The sequence below is a fragment of the Nyctibius grandis genome, chromosome Z (genome assembly GCF_013368605.1).
Source record: "Nyctibius grandis isolate bNycGra1 chromosome Z, bNycGra1.pri, whole genome shotgun sequence".
Lineage (NCBI taxonomy): Eukaryota > Metazoa > Chordata > Aves > Nyctibiiformes > Nyctibiidae > Nyctibius > Nyctibius grandis.
The window spans coordinates 26,981,776-27,009,253 of NC_090695.1; the positions used below are offsets into that span (position 1 = coordinate 26,981,776).

The following is a 27,478-nucleotide window of genomic DNA, read 5'->3' on the forward strand; positions in this document are numbered from 1 at the left end:
ATACTAGATAATCTAATTATAAATTTAAGTGGTAACTGAAAAGCACAATTACCCTGCCAATGGTCAAACGGATTGCAAAATCATACATGTACAGCAAATCATTAAATATTTTCACTCTTTCATACTGAAAAATTAAAATACTAGTGCACACTGTCTAAATACAATTCAATTGCCTATGTTACTACAACCACACGAAACATCTCTAATTGGTGTCCGATAGTATCAGTGTAAAGTTTTCAATTTGTCTTCTTTTAATGAACATGAGCTATATAAAGAAAAATCAAAAAGGAAAAAAGTACAGCTATAGCCCTAATTTTGAGATTCACACTTTTGCTAACTCTGTATTGCTAGTTCTTCTGTTTCCTCTTCATTGCCAATTACCTAGACAGTTAAAAGTGGCATGCAGAATCTTAAATGTAGTAATAAAGAAAACTTTTAAAAAAATCATTATGACTAAACAGGACAAAAAAGCAGAGAACACTAGTTAAGTGCTGTATCTCAATAAATTCATTATTATCGCTTTCCAGTACAGTTGACACAAGTCATCTATCACAGAATCACAGAATCAACCAGGTTGGAAGAGACCTCTGGGATCATCGAGTCCAACTGTTGCCCTGACACCACCCTGTCAACTAGACCATGGCACTAAGTGCCATGTCCAGTCTTTTCTTGAACACATCCAGAGATGGTGACCCCACCACCTCCCTGGGCAGCCCATTCCAATGTCTAATAACCCTTTCTGAGAAGAAATGCTTCCTAATGTCCAACCTGAACCTCCCCTGGCGAAGCTTGAGGCTGTGTCCTCTTGTCCTATCGCTAGTTGCCCGGGAGAAGAGGCCGACTCCCACTTCACTACAACCTCCCTTCAGGTAGTTGTAGACTGCAATAAGGTCACCTTTGAGCCTCCTCTTCTCCAGGCTAAACAACCCCAGCTCCCTCAGCCGTTCCTCATAGGTCAGACCCTCCGGACCCTTCACCAGCTTGGTCATTGCAAAGTGAAGTCCTAACCTTCATTTCTTCAATATAGCCAAGCCTAGAATTTATTTAACCCCACTATGAGACACTTTAGGGAGGAAAAATGCAGAAAAACACAGTGATTTGCCATAGGACCTTGTTCAGGGAATGGCAGAATCACACCAGCGCTTGTGCAAGTGCAACGAAAACAGAGAGCACATGCAGGCAGGCACCATTACTTTCAGCCCGTACTAAGAATGAGCCCTTTGGCTCCTATTTGAAACAGTAGTTTGCAAGCATATCCACAGAAGAAAAAACAAAGTTAAGCATGCTAAGCACTGTGACACAGGGGTTATTACTTACCTTTCTGTAACCATTTTGAGGAAGTGCACACAAGTTTATACATAGGCACATTACAGGTAATAAATAATAAATACACAATTCTATACTCAAAGGCAGCCAAACTGCCCCCCCGCCCCGTAACTACTTCAAGTGATAGTTTAAAAATCTTGAAAATTTCAGTTGAAACCAACTGGAAGTAAAGCGATTGTGGAAACCTCAAATACAGAAACTACTTTAACTCCTGCCCCAAAACACAACTGCTAGTAACTGCTGTGATTTATTTATCTTTATTATGAAGTTATGATTATTCATGAGCATCCACCATAAAACCAAGAGCTGTGCAATTTTCAGGGTGTTTTCACATAAAATAATAAGTGTACTTGAAAGCATTTGACAGGATTTTCACTTGTACTGTTTTCAAAATGTATGTCATACCTTTAGTCTTAAAATAAATAGCTGACAAAAACACACCTCAATACAAGAAACATGGAGACTACAAGCTTCAGTTTGATTTCAATTAGTACACCATAGCAAATCATTGTACTGCAATTAGAGATGCCACAATTAAAGTAAAAAATAATTTAGCTGTGAATTAGCATTGTAAATTACACAACTGTGATTAATTTGTATTTTATTCATGCAGTTAAGTACCTCAAATGGTTCTATTTGTAATGTAACCCCCAGTTTGTATATTTAACTCTGCAGCACAAAATTGTGTTCAACTCAATATAAATGCTACATTTTGATAGCATTTCTCAAAACTGCAAATTAAAAAAATTACGCTTATGTCAAACAAATAGAAAGACAATTGAGAAGCTGATGATGGAACTCAATACTCACCAATGTTAAGCAAATTCAATTATTTCAGATATAGTAGATAAAATCTACCAGATTTTTTTGAAATTTTGCAGACTTCTAATGATTTTTTTTTTAAAAAAAGATGTGCTCAAAGTAATGACTTGTATTTATTGCAATTAAAACTGAATCTGCAAAATGTTCCCTGCCAGTAAAAAAAAGATTTGAGTGCTTGCAAAACTAGCAGCAGGATGAGAATCTGGGACTAGAACCCAACAATATCCCATTTATTATAATGTAATTGTTTGGCCTCCAAACGAAGCTCTTGAAAGCAGAATATCAAAAGACCAATCTCAAATGGCAGTCTTAACTGCCCTTTAAATTTCAATTATTAAATAATTTCAAACACAAGTCTAATTATTCGACATAACAAGATGAAATACAAATTCCTAACAGCTCTCTCATTCTACTAAATATTGAAAATACATGAGCATTTTAAGCTGGTCTTCCAATTCTTTCTCCTTTGCTTTCCACTAAATTCACAATAAACTAAAATCAGTGTTCTCCACAAATAAGCAAATCTAGGTATCTCACAAAAAAAACCCCAAAACAACAGCAAAAAAATCCAGAAAAACGGATTTAGAGAACTGTAGATGTCTACACCCCCACACTGATTTAATCAACATTTTAATAATTTAAACTCTATTATTCAAAATATATTGAGCAAGAAATTCAGAAAATACCATAAAACATAGAAGGTGAAGAACAAACCCATTACTTCTTCAGCACTACACTTCAGACAATACATTTTTCATCACTTTGCTAAGGATTCAACTACTGTTTCTTACTTCTATAGATATTCCCATTTGGCCGGGGAAAAAAAAACCCACAAAAGCCAAACCAACCACAAACACTCATTGCCAAAACAAAAACAGAAGGAAAAAACACATAAACAGAGACTTCAACACATTTTTAGAGAAAAACAACACTCAAGCTTTTTCAGAATACCACCTTTTCTTTACTCTTTCCAGCTACTGAGACTGATCCCCAGACTTAAGACTTTTACATGAATGATTAAAATATTCAAGGCTCAAGTAACACTCATCCTTATTTCATATCAGTATCTTTAACTTTCAATTCTAACACAAGCAGAAAGCAAATATTTTCTTTTAACAACACATCCAAGTTCCTGTATTTTGTCCATTACACTTGCCTAACCCTTGTCGTTGAAGGTGGTTGTTTTCGCAGCTTGATAAACTTTTTAATTGAGACAAACATTCATGCTTAGTACAGAAATGCACAGATATGAAGATCAGATTAGCATTTTCAATTAGATTTAAAAAAACCTGGTTTACCCCCCCAAAATTCACTTCACTCTTGCAACAATATATTCTTTTCTCATAAGGAAGACTATAAATAAAATGCAAACTGCAAAAATCTCAGTTACTGAAGAATTGCCCGAGATAGTAATGAGATGGAAGCTGCACAAAAAATTTCAGTAAGCAGGTCCCACTTTTTACTAAGGTGTATGAAGTTAACTTGGAAATTTTAAATACACTTTCTTCTTCACGATACCTATTAGCTTATTTTATGCTTCACCAAAATAGACAGAGTTATGTAGGAGTCCCTTCTCCCCACACATGCTCTCTTTCCTTCCTCTGCATCTACTAGCTGATTTACTACAGGAAGGATAAAAAACAATCATGAAAACAGCATTTTCTTACAACAAATTGTGTGATTCAGTTACAATTCGAAAGCATCTTTTCATCCTAACTTACTTTTCCTACTTAACTCAAATTTCTATAGGGCCCTTCATCCTTTGGAATCTCAGAAGTTCGAGATGCCAGTGGCTGTCCCTAATGAATCCATGAACACTAAAAAAATTAAGTTCAGCATTTTCCTCCAATGCCCAAAGATGTTTGCTGGTTTTGTAAAATTTGTATTTAACCCACTCCCACCAATATAACACATGTTGCACTATTTGCTTGCAGCAAAGGAATATTCATACATTTTGCCCTTTTGAGCAGAGTGAAATTTGTAGCAGTTTTTAATTTTCTTAGTGTTTTGTTCTGTAACTTCAGATCTCCCAACTGTTCTGCTTCCTATATGCCTGCTGTAAAGAGTACCATGTTTTGCCCGAGGAGTAGTATTTTTAAACCAAAACAACATTACAGAAATAGACATTTTCTGTGGCGGTCTATGGTGAGCCAATTTAGAAAACAGAATAGTTGTCATGAGCTTTTGGTAGCCCACGTAACAGCTGGAGTTTCCTGTGGGCAGATGTCTTTGTGCCCAAAGAGGTAATAATACTTTAGCCCAGCCAGAAGTGTGCACTGTGACCACATCATCTCCTTCTAGAACCACCTGCAGTCTCCTACCCAGCCAAAAGCCATTAGGCACACCTATTGCTATGGGACCACAGCAGCAATGAGGAATTCAGATGCTTTAAGAAGTTCCCCTGCATTGTCCACTGTACTTTGAGTATATGGAAAAAAAAAGCAACTGCAATATCATGGCAAAAAACCCTCAAAAAGCTTTCTTCTCTGAACCACCATAACATCTATCTTTCTGATTCTTGATTCCTTAATCATCAGATGGTATAGTCAAAAACTCTCAGGGGCTTGGCATTCATTCAATCTTAATGAAGACTGACATACAGGTGTAATATATAGATGCAAGCTGAAGCACAAAAACTCATGTGCTGGTATCACAATAACTTTTGTAACAGCTACACAAAGATTTTCAGGTGGATGCACCACCTCTTCTCTATGAGGCAGAAAAGTTTTCTTAACAGACTTGTGACCAATGACTGAAGTATAGACAAAGGCTTAAGACCAAAAATTTCAGCTCAGTCTGGAAGATTATAATGGCCAAAATTCTGAAGCAAGTACACAGATTCACTGTCTGTTCCAACATCTAAAGAAGGAAACTGTTTCATGTTTAAGAAGTATTGCTGATGTTGGGGACTGAAGCAATTCCTTAAAGCTGTCTTTAGAGTCCCTGCCACACTGTAGCTCAAAGCACCAAAAAGGACCATCTAGATGTTGCCATACTGCAATAATGATGATAAAAATGATAATGACAACGATAATAATATTCTGCGGTACTACAGTCTAAGCATTTAGATTTCCTTTGTTCTTGTAACAAGACAAGACAACAATGTGAATTGAGAAGGAAGCCTATTGTCAAGTGTTCATATGAACACAAAGTAAGAGCAAATACTAGAACTAAAGCAGCACTGTAAAAAAATCAAAAATACATTTTAAGACACTTAATTGGAATAAGTAAAAAGTTATAGCTGAGATCTAGTCCAACCCTTGCAAAAGTCTCTTAATTAATGTTCTCTTGGGTTAAGCATGGCTGGTTTCACGCTCAAGATAACTTTTTTACAGTCTGTTCTGCCTGTTGTTACATTGATCCATAGAATGGCAACTATGGTTTAAGCATCTCCAATACCTGTACATAGACTTGAAAGTATTTGTTACTGTACACACACAGAACTAAAAAAAAAAAATACAGTGCATAAACCAAGGTTAGCCTTTATAACAGAAAGAGATATGAGTATCTAGTGGGATCTCAGTCACTTAAAGATACATAACTAGCCACCGGGATGTTAATAAGAATTTAGTATTCTACAAAGGGAGCAGGCATCAAAAATCAATAAGCTCTTCTAATAGTATGTAAACATCCCCACCAAGCGTCATCCTAAAGCATTTTCCAAGGCAAGCTGCTGCAGCTCATAGCATTATACCAGCGGGCAAATATGGACATGAAGAAAAGGCAAATGGATGATGGTTTTGCAGACACATAGAAGCAGACAGCTGCTATCTGACAAGATACTGAGGCAAATAAATCAAAGTGGGTCAGTTCTTAAGCTCTTGAAAATGAGAAAGTTTTGGTTTGCTAGAACAGAAAAAGCAAAAGATAATTTGAATAAATGGAAATTTTTGATTTTAATTAATCTAGTAACTTACAATAAGTGACACTGGCATAAATAAAGCACCAGTGAGTCTGCAGCTTGGGATGCATCTCCTAGACTGTTCAGAAAATACAGGTACTGTTTCTTTTGTTACAAGAGGCATGTGAGTATGTGGTATTTCATGATACTAAGAGGCAAAGCGAATGCCTAGCAATAAGGAGATATGGATCTTATTCAAAGATGAATGAAGAAAATGTAATTGCCCTGTAAATTATATTACATTATCTACTACATATTTAGCCCACATCTATGGGAAAAGTATTTTCGGAGTATGCACAAGGCAACTATAGAACAGGGTTTATAAATAACAGTCTTACACCTGCTACTGAGTTTATCTACAAAGTGACACTAATTATCTTCAAGACAGTCAAGTTTGTTGTCAACTGCCTCGAAGAGTTACAAAACATATCTCCACAAAATCCTAAAGATAAGTTTTCTAACATATCTGTATACCTCTTACACAAAACTTCTGTAAAGGAGACAATGGGAGAACATTTTGCTAAATTCAGAACAATAAAATAATTTGCACTTTCCTCAACAGATGGGAAAAAAAAAAGTTTTACTGTTTGGATTCTTAAACAAACAAGGCAAATACAAAAGCCAACTACTACTACTAGGAAGGAAAACATAGTATTATGTCATACCCTGAAAAAGAGCCCCCAGTAAGTATATCAATGGACTGGAAAATCCTGCAAAGCTAAAAAGGTAAACAAATCAAGAAGTCAACAAATCAACTAAAAACTGTTTACATTTGCATCTGCTTTTGGAACTGTCTCCTTTCTAGTTTAACAGGGGTATGCATGACAGAAAGAAATGTTATCCCACCCAAGCATATATTTTTATTAACTACATTTAATTTTCAATAACTGGAAACACTCAGACACTCAAAAAAAAATCTGCCCTTCCCCCAATCCTGAGGAATCAGTTTACACATACGCATGCACACACGTAAACATTAACATATCTGTTTCAAGCAAATGCTTTTAAAAAAACTCCGTAAATCTGCACTTGTAGTTACAAATACAATAACAAACCATATTCTTGTTTTCGATAAAAACAAAAGTTTGTCTCTTTGAGTGTAAATCATGCATGAAAGGAGGACAATTTTTTTTAAGCTGCATATGCTTCACATGCTGCTTCAAATGGCAAAGCTTTGCGTGCCTGGCTCAGTGCCAGTTGACAGCTCAGCTGGATATCAATGCACATTTTGACCCCCCCCTTGCAGCGTGTCACTTCTGAATTGTTTCCGCAGTAGAAAGTTTATTCAACCTCTCTCTCAAATCAGTGGACTGACCATCATTCTGCTATTTAATCATAGCGGAACAGGTTATTTTTCTGACAGCACTAAAGCCAGACAGCAATTCCTAATGAACAGCTTGCTACAAGTGGAATTTCGACTGGTTTAGCGTCAATTAATTCTGCTGTCAAAACGAATGACTGCTTTTAGTGTTTAGATGTTAAGCTGCATCACAAAGGTCAATTTTGTATGTACACAAACATATAAGCAATCTCTTTCTTGCTATCATCTGATCCTGTGACATGTTTATAAAAAAATTTCAAGCTTTCAAATTTAGAAGCCAGGAAGCCAAAATATATTTTTTCAACATTATTGTTTCTAACACTAACTTCTCATTTTTATTGCCTGTCCAAAAAAGAGAAGTGATTTTATAAAAAGATAAGGAGAATTTTATTTTTCCCTGGAAAACGACTTCTTATTCTAGATATAAAGAGAAGAAACAAAACCAAATTCAAGCATAGCTTATTTGTAGGAATGCAGACTAAAGATGAACGGCTGTTAACCAACTTTGCAGTAAATAACACATTTGTGATATATTTATCATACTAGTACCAGACTGCTGCAAGCAAACTTTAGTTTGTGGATTCAGTCAGCTCTACTTTGCCAAAAGAGGATAAGGGACAAAAAATACAACTGGCCTGTCAACAGGCCAACCTGAGGGGAAATATTGAAATAATACTGGTAAAACTGTATCCTTTAATCTAATTCTACAAATACACAGTTCCACCACAATAATAACTGAATTTCTAACTGCTCTTTGTTACAACCTCAGGATTATATATCAGCTTAGCTGATATATAGCCTCTAGAGATGCTAAAGACCTGACTGAATCCTCATTTTTTTAAAAAAATCATGTTGAAAAAAGAAAACTATAGCATGGTGGTAGTACTTTTGAAAAAGAAAAGATAGAGGTGATAGTGGCAGCATAAATAACTACAATTATCAGTAGCAACATATGTAGCACTTCGAAGGAAAGTCTTTTTTTAGATGAATAAATTCATCTAAAAAGAGAGCATCTACTAAACAAGCAATCAGTTCTCACCCTGATTCTATTACTACGCTTCCAGCCCTGCACTCAGTTCACTGGATCAAAGGAAACATTATTCATCTCAGGCTATTCTGGTACTGTGGGTACAAGCTCCCCAGCAAGCACACTACTCTCAAGGGGCAGTATTTCCATGTGGTTTGCAGAGCAAACACAAAGCAGAAAAGGATCATAATCTGAGTAGCTTTAAAATAATTATTACCAATTAAGAAGTTTACTAGCAGCAAGGAGAGAAGATATGTTTTCCTCTAAACTAAAAAGCTGGCAAACATCCTCAGTTACAAAGAAAATATTTTTTATTACTCAGATAACACAAGAATTTTCAACAAGAGACATTAAACACACACCCAAGGCAACATTTCAAGTTAGAGATCTGACCAGCCTGCAACACGTGAATATGACAACAAACATTGTAAGTTTCAGCCTCAATTTATGAAAGCAAGAGGTCTGCGAGCAGCAAAATTAATGTCAGCTAAGACACCAATCTACAGAATGCTATGTTCCCCAAATCCCATCCTCGACACCACTCCTAGCCCCTCTTCTTATCCTTTTCTATTCTCCTCCTGCTTTATACTTCAACTTCACCCCATATTGCCTTTCTGGCTGCATAAACAACAGGATGTGAGATGTGGCTGGTTTGGAACTATCCACAGGCTAAGTGGCTGGCCAGCATACACACATACATACAAACGCATGCTCAGCTGTCTGCTGACTCTCCAAATAGGTAACCTACATCATTGCAACTGCCTTTCTCTTATACGGCATGACTAGTTTGGGTCTTCTTCTCTACCTGACTGTTCATTTTTATGAAGTCTTTGAAACCTCTACTTTTCTATCAAATTGGGTTGAAAGTATCAAAAAGTCTTGTGAAAGCTATATAGGCGTGTGTGGAAAAATACTAAGAAGCAGCAGAACTGCATAAGCTTTGCCTATAAATATAAGTATCTGTAACTAATGGCTCTGCCTGACTGCATGGTGCATGATTTCACCTGCTGAAGAGAGACCATGCAAGTATGCAGTGATGAAAGAAATGCAGACACATTCAAACAGTTTTCTTCTTAAAGAAGAGTCAGCTATGGTTTTGGAGCACTAGACATTGTAAATATGTTAAATTATAGCTCTCATCTTTAAAGACTGCGTAACAGTCACACATTGTCCCTGTAAACCAAGAGGTGTATGGTTTCTTACTGAAGTTCTGAACTTAAACCCATGAAATTGTCAGAGGTTAAGACATTTCATGGGGCCCGTTTCCTAAAGACAAAAAGGAGGATAATACATTTTACAGTATCCAGAATTTTTCAGACAGAAAAATTTTTTTTTTCAGTTAGACAGAGGCCTCTCTATGGGAACATTTTCCTGCTTTGTAGTGCTTTTAAAGTGTTTTCCTATTTACTTGTACAGAAGATTCATTTTGTGGGGAAAGGAAGAAAAGTATACGTGCTTAACCACTTCCCCACCCCAACTGTAAAATGGGAAGTATTAGTTAGCATATGACAGTTTCCACACATGCGCCACCAATAAGCAAAGAAAGTCAATGTAAAATTCTTCCTGGTGTGCTTTTTCTGCAGCTTATGGCAAGTACAAGACACTGCTTTGCGATGGGAGAAAGTTGAAACCACAGGAATAACACGGAGAGACATGTTATTAAGGATCACCACAAAATCTCCCTTCCCCACATTTATGCCCAAATTGCTATTTGGAGCCCAAGACAGTATAGGTTTGACCTTGAAATATGTCTCAGCATTTAAAGACACAAAATGTGCATACTATTATCCAATGTTTTCCATAATAGTAACCAAGTTAGTGGCTGCAAAGAGGACAAATGCATGTGACAAGACCCTGGTTTTCCACTCCTATCTGTTCTTCCTGAACCAGGCTATCAAAAATGATACTGACCTACACAATCCTCTGAAGGACTGTATCAGCTATGACAGCAAAACAGAGAGGGTCTCTCTGAAACTAAATTCCCAAGGTTTAGGCAGTTTAATGATAGTAACAGCATCTCTTACACTGTTTTTCTAGATATCCCCTTTCCCCAGAAAAAAGCAACCAATAGAGAAAACTCTTCCAAACAAATTCATTTCAACATTAAATAAAGAATTTAAATTACAAACACTATTAATAAAAGATAGGAATTTGAAATTTTATTGTTATGGTTAAACCTGGGCTTAGGTCGATTAGCTACAGCTTAGACATTTTCCTTTTTCCTACCCTCATACTATTCAGGCAACAGGTCACAGGGTACCCCACTGTACCTTACATTGCCAAAATGCAGATAAATCAATACCCATCATTTAAAATGGAATTACTCACACAGAAGGCCACCCAGGTGATCTATAACAATTAACACAACAATAAAAAGATAATGAAGACAAAGTAGAAAAGATCCTGAGAACCACCATGGACACGCAAGGTCAAATACAAGTCAAGTGAGAATCACATTTTAAATGCCAGAATAAATATTTGTGTTCAAGAAAGAGAATGACATACAGACCTAGCTGACCAGACAATCAATTCAATGCAGAAGTTGTCCAATGGTAGTTTGTCTCGGTATAACGTACTATCATGCTGCAGTATTATCATCAATGAAATTATGAGTTAACTAGAAGCGGGACCCTGTGCAACACAACTTAGTGACCACTAATACTAGATAGACTATTATATGCACAGTTTAGGATTTATTTCAATTTTATTAGAAAGGCAGACTATTAGACAAGATAGGTGGTTTTGAGTTTGTATTTAAGTCCAACTTTAGCTTCCTCTGTTTGCTTCCCTAGTTCAACACCACATTTTTCCTCAAAAAGCTTGTTACAAGACTCAAGCCATTGCTCTTTTATAACATTGCAGTCTACTAAGAATGAACTACATGTACAGATGTTTATAAATAAGTTTCCAGATCTTTCCAGATTTCAGAAAGTTTCGTTTCTTGTAAACTTTATCTTCTGATAGAAAACAAAGAGAAAAGAATACACTTCTTCCTTCTAATTTTGCTAAGTATGCTTCCTGTGAAAATTTCATGTTTGAAAAGGACATTTAGTTAATGGCCTAGTTAATTCTGTTCAAAGAAGATTTCCTATCTTAAAAGAAAAATATGCCTCCAATAAATAAATTAAAATCCCCAAACCTTTCCCTCCATACTAATTCCTTATAAGGTTACACTACTACCTGTACTAAAGTACAGGTCTTATTTACTTTATTAGCATTTACTTTATTATTCTCAGGTGTTTAAAATCTCTTCAATAATTTTTTAAATTATCACAGTAGCACCTGTCCTGTATACTACTGCATTTTCTGATGACTCTCACCTAATTAATATCTTTTTCCTACTTAAATTATTGAAATGGACATTGCTTTGCTCCCACACCCCAAAAAATTATTTGCCTCAGGCTGCAACTATTTTGTTTGTTTGTACAGCTCTTAAGCTTGCAGACCCTCATCCAAAACAGAGCTCTACAGCACAGGACCCTTAAATACTTTTCTACCTGTGTCAAGCCCAGCTTCTCCTAAAATCCTCAAAGATATCCATACTTAATTTCTTCCATTAACTTCTGAAATATAGCAGTGGTCTGCCCTTCCTTTACAAAGAATACTTTTCTGAATCCCTTGGATACTGTCAATGTTGATGAACTAAACTCATTCCTCAGTCAGCCTTCTGTATAGAATTATGTGTGGGCACAGGCTTTCTAAAACTGTGACACTTCAGGCTATTTATGCACCTGATCACAAGTGTTGGCAGCATTAGAATATTCACAATATTTACAGAAAATATAAAGAAAATAATTTATAAGAACATAAAATAAATTCTTGCTTTGTTACACTTCCTGTGGAAAAGACGCTCAAAGATGTCATGCAGAGATGTCCAAAAATTAGTATTAAGCATTTTCAGTGTTTATTTTCATCTACTTTGTTGCTGTTTAGTGTCCTAGAAAAGCATTTTTATAAATGCTATAAACTATTACGTTATCAAACAAACCCATGGAAAAAATAAATGCCACACCCAACACTGTTTCAAGTCTTTCTCTCAAATCAGAGTTCATTATTCAAGCACATAAAAAAATAGTCACTTTAGTCAAAGCAAGCTGCAATACTCCATGGCCCTTGTTTTGCCTCTCAATCTCTGGGAAAGGACTAACTGGTTTCTAAAATTTCTTAGTACTAATACAGTTATTCTTAACCTTCTTTTTTTTTTACTTTATCCTGTTGATCTTGTACATTTCTTTGTTAGGCAGAAAACATGTAGTTTAACAGAACATACTAACTAAATAGGAATATTAACATGGAGTGAACACAACTGTGCATTTACAGTATTTGCACTAGCTACTTCCACTAGCTTCCCAGTTGTGATGTAGCTAACTTTAATGCTCTTACATTAACTTTGGAAAAAACACAAGCTGTACACTCTATAGGCATTTAGGACTAAAAGGCCCACACAAGCAATTATAAAAAGACCTGACAGCATGTCATAAATTCACACCAAACTTTGCACTAATACCCCACCACCGCCAACAGCTAGCCACATAAAACGTTATTCTATCAAATAATCAATTATTCGAGTTCACTGAATCAGAAATCAGTTGAATTAAAGCCTAGGAAAATTTGTTTTTTAAATGTTTACTAAATTGAAGCTTTAATGCTTTATGATTCTGGTAACAGGCAATGCTGGCAGCATTAATGTACTTGTAAGGAAACCAGATTAAACTGCTTTGCTTGCCATCCAAATAGTAAACATTACGGTTTATCAACAGTTTTGTAGCCTGTGAAAAGTCCACATTGCTTTCAGCAGAATGCCATACCTAAATAAACCATTATCTTTTTAACACTTCCAAATACAAAATTTGTTAGCTCTCCAGAAACAGCTCCCAAAAACATTCCCTCAGAATAGGCAAGGATCACCAGCACATTGGCAAGGATGCCACGATATTTTTTTCCTGATATGTGCTCCCTTGTGAGGCAGTGGAGATCTTGATGTTATACCTGTCCTAAGTCACTGATAAATTTCTCAACTCTAGACTACTTGATAGCCTTCCCAGAAAGAATTTCAAAATGATAAAGAAAATAATCCTGAATTAATACTCTTAAACTTTCCCCTGACTGGAGTTATGAGGAGCCTTGAGACAATTTGGAAAAAAACCAATTTTAAAATAAATTATTAGACGATTAACTAGATAAAGCTAGATCTCACTGATATATCATTGATCTGGAATAGACATCATGTCCATTATTGATTTAACTTACACTTTGGGGTGGAAGAAAGGCAGACATTTTCTGCCATGCAATAAATGAATTTTCCAAGGAACATGGAGCAACAGCCTATCACAAACAGAAAACTGATTCATCAGAAGTAGCCAACAAGTTTCAATGAACACTGCAGGACCATGTGAGTGACAAAAGCATCTTCCAACCGATGGTATCAAATCTGCCTATTAGACCTAACAGCAGCAACATACCATAGAATCATAGAATAGTTTGGGTTGGAAGGGACCTTTAAAGGTCAGCTACTCCAATCCCCCTACAAAAAACAGGGACATCTTCCACTAGATCAGGTTGCTCAGAGTCCCATCCAACCTGACCTTGAATGTTTCCACGGATGGGGCATCTACCACCTCTCAGGGCAACCTGTTCCGGTGTTTCACCACCCTCTCATAAAAAATGTCTTCCTTACACCTAATCTGAATCTACTCTCTTTTCATTTAAAACCATTACCCCTTGTCCTATTACTGCAGGCCCTACTAAAAAGTCTGTCCTCATCTTTCTTATAAGCCCCCTTTAAGTATTGAAAGGCTGCAATAAGGTCTCCCCAAGCCTTCTCTTCTCCAGGGTGTACAACCCCAACTCTCTCTCAGCCTGTCCTCATAGGAGACGTGTTCCATTCCTCTGATAATTGTTGTGGCCCTCCTCTGGACATGCTCCAACAGGTCCATGTCTTTTCTGTGCTGAGGACTCCAGAGCTGGACGCAGTACTCCAGATGGGGTCTCACAAGAGCAGAGTAGAGGGGCAGAATCACCTCCCTCGACCTGCTGGCCATGCTTCTTTTGGTGCAGCCCAGGATATGGTTGGCTTTCTGGGCTGTGAGTGCACATTGCCGGCTCATGTTGAGCTTCTCATCAACCAAGCACCCCCAAGTCCTTCTCCACAGGGCTGCTCTCAATCCCTTCATCCCTCAACCTGTACTGACACTGGGGGTTGCCCTGACCCAGGTGCAGGACCTTGCATTTGGCCTTGTTGAACCTCATGAGTTTCACATGGGCCCACTTATCGAGCTTGTCCAGGTCCCTCTGAATGTTAGAAGTGGTTCAGAGAATACATTAAATTCTGACCTGAAGCCTTACTGGTTATTGCAGGTCCTGCCAGATCTCTTTCTGTTTTTCAACATTTTACAGTAAGTGATGTTTTTTTCAATTAAAATTCAAAGATTTGCAACTGGATGTATGTGGCTATTTTTTTTATTCTGAATGGAAGTGAGAAAACAAATAACGAATACAACTTCTTCAAATACTCCATTACTAAAAATTGTAAACTAAAAACTAAATTAAAATTTTAAAAAAATATTTAAAGTAAATTCAGTAAGAAGTAGGTGATAAAGCTGACAATAATTTATTTAGGTAGCAGTTAAAAAAGAGCCATTGTAAAGACGTCCATAAATGAAGTTAAAAAACCGCACAAAGCATTACTGCTTGAAAGCAACGTTATTTGTACTAGAAAAACAGTGTTAAACTGTTTATTATGACTTCAGGTGACAGAAATCAGCCACCAGAGGGAGCCCATATAATCTGGTACAAAGGACAGCACTGTGCAAAGAGAAATTTCAGGTATGCAGATGAGAGTTTAAGAAAATAATTGCCTGTATCTAGAAAACTTTACTGTAAATTGTTTATAGTCCAAGCAATAAAACAGCTGTCCTCAGTACTTCATTTCAGATTCATTCTTATTTTTACAGATATAAATAAAAGCAAGTGAACTCTGCTATGAAGAACTATAACTATAGCTAGACTATATGGAAATAAACTAGAATATATTGTTACGCATTACCTTTTTAGTTTATTTTGTTCTCAAAATTCAGCATTTCAGAAAGCAGCCCACCATCTAACTTAGCATACTAGCCACAACTAATATGTAAGGGAGAAGGCCTACGTAGTTCTGGGGAATTTTAAAGTATATTCTTCAAACAGATTTAGGACTGGAATCTTAAGCAACAGTTAAGACAACCATAAGACATTTTTTCTACATCTTTTTTGTACTCCAAGTCAGTATCATTTTTACATGGAATATTTAGATTTATCTGAGAAGCCATCTCCTTCTCCAGCCTAATTAATAAATACATCACACACAGAAAGACTTTCAACATTTGCTCCATGAGTCAAAACACCTTTCTATTAAGAACAGTTCCAAAATGCAGATGAGTATTTTTTTTAGATCAAGAAAAAGCAGTCCTTACCACACTGGATGTTTCCATTTCATTCTTAGAAGGCTGATACCTTCACTTTGCCTTCCAAATCTTTGTCAAAGCTGTATGATTCTAAGTTAATAAAATGAATATAATAGAAGCAGTAACCATAATTAACATCACTAGCGGTCTCTGTTTCTAGTTTTTGACACTTCACAGCTTCTTGTGAATTTGCTGAATTTCCCTGGTGCTGGTGCTTTCCCTCTGCACCATGACTGCTTTACACAGTTGATATCAATACAATAATTTAACACTGTAAAAGAAAATTTAAGGTGCATACATTTCCACACTGAACATGCTATCTTTCCTTAGAATACTTTGCTATTAAAAGGGTTGAAGAAATGAAATTTGCTATGGCAAAAGCTTTTATTTGGCCCCAGAGAATACAAATGGGATTTGAAGAACTCTGTAATGCAGCAAATAAGTACACAGTGTGTATAACTTCTCCCACTAAACTAAAAAGTGAAGTGTTATGTTTCTTACAACTACTATGTTGTCTAGCAAAAAACCACACTAATAACACAGATGACTTGAATTGCACAGTGCTCTAGGATACATTAGCAAGGGTCTTTGTACCCCAGGGAGTCAGAATCCTAAATGGAAGATGGAGATCCCTAGCCACAACATCTTGGCAATAGCTAGCCAAAGAGTTCTGAACACTGAATTTTCACATTTTTGTTCTGATTTCAGACCAACTGAACCGGAAACCCTGAAGTTCATACTTCTTCCTTAATCTTTCCTGAAAAATTGCAAAGTACACAGGAAACATTCGAAAGTTGTTCCATATACGATCTTCCCTCAGCCCACTCGGATATCAGCATTAGTGGATCACAGAAAGAATATGAAACAGTGTTATGTTAAAAACACCTCACAGAGGCATTGTAAGATACCTAGTAACCATATTTAACAATTTAATACAAATTCTCAAGATCTACTCTGTTATGTACATCCTTGCTCTGAAAAAAAGCCTTCTATACTAGAAGGCAGAGATGCTAGTCAGGACTCCCAGTGCTGAAGAAAATAGAAAACAGTACTCCTGAACTCCTGTATTCACACACCTAGTGACTGTGAAAGTGAACATGAAGCCCAAACATGAAAGTGAACTCTTTATTTTTCCTATAACACTAGAAACACAGTACTGTGAGATTGTCTTTTTACGCCAGTCCAGTGAAGTCTGATATACCACACCCAACAAGCAGTACTTTCAGAAAGTACTACTCAATTTGCTGCTTAGTAAAGAAACAATCTACATACAATCTATTAAAATGGATAATTTTATAAGCTAACCAAATAAACTGATGCAACTGTTCCAACAGTTCAATAAGCAGCTTTATAGACATCTGTTCTGACTGTATCCATAAATTTATATTAAGTAAGTTTTGAAATACAATTTACACAGAAACACATAGCAGTCAACACATAGTTTCTGCAAGGAACTTCAGTTTCTTGACAAATTTCACTGATGTACCAAGGAAGCTACAAAAGCTTCCTTGAAGGTCTACATAGAGGGAATCAGAGCTACAATTTGCCGTGCTTTATGAACACAAATACTACACGTACATAATAAATTGTGTGTTACCAATTTCTACGAATCATTTAATATCAAAGCTAATGAATTCTGAGAATTTGAAATTGTAAGTAGATTAAAAATATAACACATTAACAAATAGGGGTTTGACCTTTTATTAGGAGTGGAAATCTACAGTTTTAAAATTAACATTTCATACTCTGTTATTTTTAATCTCTTACCAGGTCTTTCCTTGCCAGTTCCTTTTGACTCAGCAAATTTCTGTATTAAACTCTCAACTGTAGTATTCGTCATGTTATTAATAAACTCTTCGTGCACCTTCAAAAAAATCCACACCACACACAAAAGGCATTTAAAAAAACAGTAATTGAAAGAATGTAATTAACTTTAAGAAGTAGTTTTCTCTAGAGTTAAGGTTCAAAATACTTCCCCCTAAAATATATTACAGGGCTTCCAGAATTCAACAGGCGTTTTATCAAGGAAATCCCTTCTTTGTTTTAGTATTAGCAAGTGTGTGTACAATACAGATACAAATTACAAATGAAAGAATACAGCTTTATGACAGGTCTAGGATTTACTTCCATTTCTTCCATCTAAATGACTTGTGTAATATAATTTTCTGAATTTGTCAGCAACATGTCCCACTACAATGTCAGGAAGACAAGCAGTCTCTCAAGCCAGCACCAGTTAAGGGTGTGAACTGTTACTACTGTATTATCACAGCTCCCACCTGCTTGAGTACAAGCACTGCTGTTGTAATGTTTTTGGTCTGACAAAGGAACAACCACATGCTGTTAGGAAGTTTTTCCAACAAGGCAGTAGATATATGCTTGAGAAATAAATAGCGTGACCGTTGTGACCATCATTTCATTAGCAGAACACCTCAAAAACGAGGAAAATAGTGACTCTAAGTGTATGCAAATAAAACTACACTTCAAAACATCTAAAAATTAAGGACTATTTATAAGGATTATTAATTAAACCAACTTACACATAAAGAAAAGATACTATAAAAGCTTCTGTTAATGAAGCTCTTTTGCTCATAAAACCCAAAATATCAAAAATCTGGGAACTTTTCAGAGCAATACAATTTCAAGTTTTAGTCAAAGAAAAGCACAAGTATCCCAATTATGTGAGAAATGAGTGCTAATTTAATATCTAGGTTATAGAACTTTGAAATACATTAAAAATTCTTCAAATTGTCCAAATATTTTGTTTTCTGCTAAGGCAAAATTTATTCAGACTTATTCTGTAAATTTGTGATACTGAACTTGTAAATGCAACATGAAGCCATAAAAAATAGAGCTTATGTTGAATTTACCATCATTTGAAAAATTCGATCTTGTAATCACCACAAATGCAGTAAGTTCCATTTAATAGTTAAGAAAAATATGTAGCATAATCCAAACAAACGATAAGATAAAAATTACCTCTCCTATTTGTAAATGAATTTCTTTTATTGTATTCGAGAATGACTCTATAATCTCTTTCATACGAAGAAGGTGAGTTTCTTCAATGTCTTGAAATTTCTGTAAACCAATACAAGTAATTAATCATAATGAAAATATTTCTCAAAATACTAAACCTTACATTTTAATAATTAAATACACTAAATGGAAAAAAACCCTTTTTTTTTTTCAGACCTTGATCATTGTAATTACAATGATTAAGAAAGGAAAGTGTGGAATTCACAGAGTTATGAAATAATGTACCTTAAAATATAATATGTCCTTTTGGAACCATTATCCAATTTTTTTTAACTTACTCTTTAAACTTCCACCTATCTTGATTTTTGAAAAGATCTGACCTATTTCTACCCAAAGAAAACAGGGTTAGAGAATGTTTAAAAAAAAAGAAGTTTTTTTCTCCATTACTAAAGAGCCTTGTTTTTTCATCTAAATCCAGAAATCTTATTTCTGGATCTGTTTTGCACTTCCTTCTTAGCACCCTCTCCTTCTGCTCACAATACACCCACGCTTTCTCTTTTTCTAATTAAATCTATATCCTTTGTGTCTTTAAATATGATTAATTTGTTTTATCCTTAAACTCATCGTATATAATCTTTGTAGTTTGTTCCATTTTACCCAGACTTCCAGCTGACAGCCATTTTAAAGTCACTTCCAATGTTTTCAATGACCCCTTCCTAGCCAAAGATCAAAACTAAAAATGTTCTCATCTTCCCCAACAGTCAACCACAATTGTCTTGAAACCTTTGTTTACTCCTGCTCTTTCCTAGTTTTCTTCCTATTTCTGTAACTGCCCTTTCAAGTGTGTCCAAACTTTGGAGCACCACTTAATCCTCTCTCTAATCTGTACAGGGTTCTCTGAAGACCATCTCTTCATATTTCACACCTCCTGCTACTCTGATTCATAAACACTCCATACAGACAAGTCAAATATCTCTAACTTTCAAACTCTCAATCTTCCTTTTGCCATACTTACATACCTCTCTAGTCATCAATTAAGTAGATTAAAATTATTTTTTTCTCCAGCAGCCTTGCTCTTAATTACAGAGGGTATGGTCATCCTCTATAGCCTACTCTATGATGTTACTTCTTTTACTGATTGTTTTATTATATAAACTATATTATTCTGCTTTCAAAACTATCTGTGGTCCATCTTCATAATATCTACTCTCAGTCACTATTGGGGTGTCAACACATGCACACAATACGTCCTTTCAATGTGTGCTTGTTTCCACTACCTAATTTTAACCTAAACAAAAAGTCAACTTTTGAGATTACGCCAATGATGCTTCCTTCCTTCCCATAAAACTCTGCAAAACAGAGGTACCAGTCTCCTTTAAACTCTTCTCTATAATGCATATCAAAACAGTTAGCCGTTCAGAGATTTTTTTTCTCTCTTATGTCAGTGGAAAGCATCCCCCTCCCCCAATTGTTTCCTTATTTCTTGTTCATTGTTTTCTACTTAAGATTTAAAGTCTTTGAAGTAGAGCCATCTTGGCCTTGTATGTACATAATACAAAGAAGTTCTGATCAAACAATAAAGCTAGGTACTATAATACAACCACATAATTCATATGCCTCTCTTCATAATTCCTTTGCCTCTGTCTATACTGCTGGAGGCTATCCTGAGGAGCCCCGGACCCCTCAGGCCCCAGAGGAAGTCAGGGTAGAGGAGGAGTCTGTCTTGGTTGATGAGGGCTGGGTCAGGGACCAATTAAGCAACCTGGACACCCATAAACCCATGGGTCCTGATGGGATGCACCCGCGGGTGCTGAGGGAGCTGGTGGAAGTCATTGCTAGGCCACTCTCCGTCATCTTTGCTAAGTCGTGGGGAATGGGAGAGGTGCCTGAGGACTGGAGGAAAGCAAATGTCACTCCAGTCTTCAAAAAGGGCAAGAAGGAGGACCCAGGTAACTATAGACCGGTCAGCCTCACCTCCATCCCTGGAAAGGTAATGGAACAACTTGTCCTTGGTGCTGTCTCTAGGCACATCAAGGACAGAAGGATCATTAGGGGCAGTGAACATGGCTTCACCAACGGGAAGTCATGCTTAACCAACTTGATAGCCTTTTATGAGGACATAACCCGGTGGATAGATGATGGTAAAGCAGTGGATGTGGTCTATCTCGGTTTCAGTAAAGCGTTTGACACAGTCTCCCACAGCATCCTCACAGCTAAACTGAGGAAGTGTGGTCTGGATGATCGGGTAGTGAGGTGGATTGTGAACTGGCTGAAGGAAAGAAGCCAGAGAGTGGTGGTCGATGGGACAGAGCCCAGCTGGAGGCTTGTGTCTAGTGGAGTCCCTCAAGGGTCGGTACTGGGACCAGTACTATTCAACATATTCATGAATGACTTGGATGACGGAATAGAGTGCACTGTCAGCAAGTTCGCTGATGACACAAAACTGGGAGGAGTGGCTAACACACCGGAAGGCTGTGCTGCCATTCAGAGAGACCTGGACAGGCTGGAGAGTTGGGTGGGGAGAAATTTAATGAAATATAACAAGGGCAAGTGTAGAGTCCTGCGTCTGGGCAAGAACAACCCCATGTATGAGTACAAGTTGGGGACAGACCTGTTGGAGAGCAGCGTAGGGGAAAGGGACCTGGGGGTCCTAGTGGACAGTGGGGTGACCATGAGCCAGCAATGTGCCCTCATGGCCAAGAAGGCCAATGGCATCCTGGGGTGTATTAGAAGGGGTGTGGTTAGTAGGTCAAGAGAGGTTCTCCTCCCCCTCTACTCTGCCCTGGTGAGGCCACATCTGGAATATTGTGTCCAGTTCTGCGCCCCTCAGTTCAAGAAGGACAGGGAACTGCTAGAGAGAGTCCAGCGCAGAGCCAGAAAGATTATTAAGGGGGTGGAACATCTCCCTTATGAGGAGAGGCTGCGGGAGCTGGGTCTCTTTAGCTTGGAGAAGAGGAGACTGAGGGGTGACCTCATTAATGTTTAGAAATATGTAAAGGGCAAGTGTCACGAGGATGGAGCGAGGCTCTTCTCAGTGACATCCACTGACAGGACAAGGGGCAATGGGTGCAAGCTGGAACACAGGAGGTTCCACATAAATATGAGAAAAAACTTCTTTACAGTGAGTGTAACTGAACACTGGAACAGGCTGCCCAGAGTCTCCTTCTCTGGAGACATTCAAAACCTGCCTGGACGCGTTCCTGTGTGATATGATCTAGGTAATCCTGGTCCAGCAGGGGGATTGGACTAGATGATCTTTCGAGGTCCCTTCCAATCCCTAACATTCTGTGATTCTGTGATTCTGTGGTATCACAGATATAATCATTAACAAAATCGTTTACTTCCACTTTTGAAAGATTAGTCCACTTTAAAAAGATGTACTGAAATGAACCTGTAATGTTAATGACCAAACAAATGCAAGCCACTTCTTAGTGTTTTAAGCTACAATAGAAATGAAAAATCATCAAGTTCTTTAGGTGTCCAACTCAGTATACACAGTTTAAGTAAGCATTACTCCTTTTTATGAACATGTATGTTTTCCCATAAGTTTTACAATGTTTTTTAGAAATGAATTATTACTCATTCTTGAACTTTATTTATATGCAGACTGCTCAACAGCAAAATCATCGAAATTCAACTCTACTCAGTTCTATATAAGACAGAAGACTTCTAAAGAATAATTTAGCACTTTCAGCAATTTCATCCTTTCCAATAACTGACAGTGCTCAGTGATTTTAGAAAAAGCTTGTAGCAAGCTGAAAAATCTGGCAAATAAGACATCATGTTTTCTTAGCAAGTGCATAGCAACTGCATAACACAATTATAGCTTTACTCAGAAAAATTTTTCAACATGAGGAGTTTCTGTCAAATCAGATTTCTAAACAACAGTGAACTATATTTTTCTACTTCTTTAATCACAATAAAACCTTCCACGTTTATTGCAGCAAAAACCACAACTTGCACTTCAAGATTAGGAAGATCGTACTTTTCAAAATTCAACCAATTCAATGTATCACAAGTCACTTCACTGATAACTGCAGGTAAGATAGTAAACAACAAAAGAGGAAAAATATGTAAAATTTATGCAACAAGATCAGTGGAGTTTAACTAAGAGGACAGCTAAGTGAGGACACTACTACATGATTACCTAGAATAACGCCACAGCAATTCAAGATGTTCATCCTCAGAAAAATAGTATGTAAACAGTGTAAGACAGATTTAAGCTGTCAAGTGATTTTGCACTGAAACACCTGAGAATGCTCACAATCCTCATTGATTTTGTTTTCAGAACTAGTATATTTCAAGTGAAATGTACTCTAAATCAAGATAATCTAGGGTGAGCTTCATATAGAAGTGGGCTTCCACATATTCACAGGCATTGTTATTTTTCCTATTGCATCATATTTAAAGTAGCCTTCCTGTAACCAAACTGCAGATGCAGCTACACCATTATACTAAAAACAAATTCCACAGATACGCCTTATACTGGCAGAATGGCAATTTTTATTTCTGATGTGGATAGGTGTGGAAAGTTTCCAGGTGTTCATTTATCATGTTAAGTGAAAATTTAAATGTTAAGTAAAAGGGTTGTGCAGTTAAGGACAAAGGACATTTATACAAGTGTGGTTTGTAGTAAGAGGTAACTTTGTACCATTTTTGTATTGGGAAAAAACCCAGCCCAAGCCAAAAAGATCCTAAGTGCCCCTCCTAACACTGAAAAACAAAGCAGCCCAAAAGCATGGTGAAGTTTTCCCAGCCGTAACACCTGATACTGTAAAAAGGTATTTTTTATCTCTACATCTCAGCCTGGTTTAAATATGTAATACCTACCTAATAACACAAATAAGAAAGCTGAACAAAGGGCACCTTCATGTTCTGTCTCTAAACACAAAATAAGCTGATACTTTTCTCATTCTTTTGTTATAGTGGATTGCTCAAATGGATTGTTATTTTTTATTTTTAGTACATAATGAAAAGACCAGCTAATTTGCCTTCCAAAAGCCCCTATATTTTCCTTCACTAATTCACTGACAATAAAAACCATTTCAAATACTCCTCATATTTATCTTCTGTCAGTCCTAAACAACAACTTCTTTTCATTACTCACAGCTTTCTTGCTCACTGGGGACATTTACAATGCAATTTAGCAAGGCCAGCTTACTGAAGTAATATTTGTTAAATTTTTTCTTATTGTTTCGGAGAGCAACAAGTCAACTGCTATAAACGCAGTCTCATTCTTGTAAGGTAAGGAGTGGACAGCAGGCAGCTTTTGTGAGACTAAATAGATTTAAAGCAACCTGACTGAACTTGCTCTGCAGTGGATCAGAAGCATTCACAGGATCTGTTTCAGTGGGGGGGTTCAGTAACTTCCAGAGCAAGGTAAGTAACAAAGAGGGCAGGAACCTCTTGATCCGGAAGAGACACACTTGTACATGACTTGAGACAAATAAATGGAACAGTTCAGTATTTTTTCTGGTATTATTTGAATTTGTAGCAAAAGGTGGGGTCTACAGCAAAAGTCAGGTTGCACTACACTTTGTACAAACCACACAATGATGGAGTCACTGGAATGCTTACTGAGCAAATACAATAGTTACATTAACAGGAACACTACAAAGTTACCATTTCAGGTAGCAGAAGCATGTGTTCACATGTCAGTTTGATTCCATCTACTCTTATTTCTGGAAACTCTCCAGGAGGAATGTTACACTTCAATGATTCTTTTGTTGCTATTCTATTATACTTGTTTCCAAGAATTGTTTTGAGATACATATTGGTTAAGTTTAAAAAGGTTGCCTAGTCACAAAATTCTCAAGTGATTGTTATCACACATGCCAATTGCAACCCTAATCCCAGTCAAATTGCCTAGGGATAACTGATATGCAAATATTTTAAGTTATAGTGAGAGACACACAATGTAACAGATGTAAATGTGTAAGGTGGACACATATGCAAGTGAGTTCAGCCCAGTGTCACATGTTAAACCACCTTAAAGATGCAGTTCTCTACTGTGGGTACCCGATTGCCCCTGCCTTTGTGCCAGGACAAATGCTTGTGTCATCTCATAATCAACCAGACTGCAGGTCTCCTCTGCATTAAAGCCAACCTTCCTTTATACTATAGTTTTTGCTGGATTAGTTCTACAAGGTAGTTCCTCGCACAAATACTTGACAAAGGAAGAAGCATGGAAATAGGACAACTGCTATTTGACAGCAACACTAACTTAAAACATGTATTGAAAACACAGCTTCACGCATCAGAGATGAGAGAGAAGTACAACAGGCCTAATGGCCTAGACCACGGTGCCCATGAATTTTCTTCTTGAACTTTTATTTTTAATAAAGCCTTTTTATACCACTGAGTAACTGCAATCATCACTGCTTTACACTCCACAATAAAAAAAAAAAAAACAGCATTTAAACCCCACAGATTTTAAAGAGAGAAAAATAATGTACATAACTAAATCTGACTCAAATTGAAAAGAAAACCATAGGGAATACAGCCTCTTCAAATAGAACCAAGTCAAGATATTGCGCAAAAAGATGCCTTCTGCAGACTCTTCAAGGAAAGGCTGTTAAGACTCCCAATGTAACAGTCGTGTTAAGAGCAGAATTTCACAGTAGCATGCCTAAGCACTTCTTTGTTGCAAATGCCTGGACTGAGGGGTGGGAGGGAGGAGTTCTGGTATGTGATATATGTGGTATTCTTTCTCCAACAGCTGTGTTGAGTATCTATTCAGAGATGAACTAGATCAAATTCTAATGATGTTCTGGAAGTAGGAAAGCAGTTTATAGTTTAGGACAGGGCTGCTTTTTACATATCAGCCTACGCAATCCTCATGATGTGAAATCTTAATTTCCAAGGAGTTAAGGAAAACCCTAACACTTTCCCACTTACACGTTAAAAATACAAGATGACTCAATCTCCCTAATAATTCCATCTATGCCTAAAAATTAATCTTTGAAACTAATGGAAAGGGCAAAGAATTTTCAACCAAAACGAAAATTCCTATCTTGTAAAAGCTTTACTAAACCAAGAAACATATACAAATAAATACGCCAACCAACCCACAACTAACTATTACTACTAAAAGCAGAAGTAATGAAGTTTGCTTTTTGAAATCTGAAACAATGGAAAAAAGTCTGCTATCAACAGATTTGAAAAAGAAACTTTAGAATGTAACAAGAAGCAGCATGTACAATGATACAGAGAACTTGATATCCCCTGGAATACAGATTAAAAGTCTTAAATAAACCAGAAACATGAACAGATGTAAGGGCTTTTCACAACCTCAAGTAAACCCTGGGAAGACACTTTAACAAGCTGTAACTAAAGTGTTTTGCTGGAATGATAATTAAAAAACCATGATGGCTCCCAATATTAAAACCCCTCTGAACGAGTTCTGGGTGTCCAGCAATTCACAGGATTTCCCACATGATCACAATGCATCTACAATACTTCCAGAAACTCATTTGGTTTTCTTCCTAAAAATTCCTTGAAAAAGTCTTTCTAGAGTGCTGGTGCTCAACTGTGTCATTCAAGGACAGTGCCGTCACAACATAAATGGTCAGTGTTTACCCTTCAAACATACTACTTCTGACATTATTGCTCATATCAATTTCCAAAGGAGATCATTCTATCTTGAATCAATTTTTCAAATGCTTTGATTTCACATGTCTTCAGATACGATATAGCATATATTAATCTATTTTAAAGGTAACTCATTTAATATAACACTTACCTGTGCAGTTTCTGTCATTTTCTGTTCAAAATCAGACTTAAATGCAGCATATTTCTCCACATATAGTTTATAGGTATCTGTAGCTTTTTTTGATTTAACTGCTGCCTGTAGATCAGTACAAAAAAGTGTCAAATGTCGCACATACAATCTGATCCACATTTTTTAAAGTCCCTGTTAAAAGAAAGCCTAGGATGACCTATAAAAAATATTCAGGGGCATATCAAAATAGTGAAGTGCCACAACAAAAAAGCAATTACCTCATTTAAATACTTTGCCCTTATCAGCAATGACAAATTTATAATATACTTATTTTGAAATGGAATTTGTATTGCTGAAGTTAACTAATTAGCTCTTGTCAAATATTTAGATCTGCAACAGAAAAACATGAAGAAAGCAGGATTGGAATACAGAGCAAACAGTTATTTGTGCAACTCTGAAAGAGTAAATGGTAAAAAAAAACAAGGAAGAAATTAAAAAGTACAGGCATTACATCAGTGGAAATTTTAAGATTAAGAGATATTTGAAAGTGAATTTAATGCAGAACATACTGATGGCCAGCTTTATGCAGCTTAGTCTTGTTCATAATAGTCCTTTTTGGCTTTATAATTTATTGGCTTTTTTTTCCATTATTTTTTGCTAATAAACCAAAATCATCTTTCTGGGAGTTTAATATTCTCAAAAGACAAAACAAAATACAGGAGAACCCCAATATTACATGTAGAACAAAACTGAATGAAGTGATTGCTTGTGGTAGAGAAAAAGTTATTTTCAAAGTTTACAGCATGACACACATGAGACGGAGTTTTTCAAACCTTTGATATTCTTGATATTTCCAAGTTAAAAGCCAATGGAAATAAAAATCGCCTTGAACACCAGCTTTTTCTCTAGCTTCTTTGTTCAACATGCCTATTTTACCTCATTGAAA

At 36.6% G+C, this 27,478-nt stretch overlaps 1 protein-coding gene across 2 annotated transcripts in view; it reads right to left on the reverse strand.

The window, feature by feature from the left end:
* Positions 1 to 27,478, reverse strand: part of FCHO2 (FCH and mu domain containing endocytic adaptor 2) — a 92,508-nt gene that overhangs the window by 45,899 nt on the left and 19,131 nt on the right. For both annotated transcript variants that reach the window (XM_068422374.1, XM_068422375.1), the window contains exons 6-8: positions 26,554 to 26,658; positions 18,816 to 18,914; positions 17,607 to 17,703 (exon numbers count right to left, since the gene is read on the reverse strand). In XM_068422374.1, coding sequence (XP_068278475.1) covers positions 17,607 to 17,703; positions 18,816 to 18,914; positions 26,554 to 26,658 — 301 coding nt within the window. The remainder of the gene's footprint in view (positions 1 to 17,606; positions 17,704 to 18,815; positions 18,915 to 26,553; positions 26,659 to 27,478) is intronic.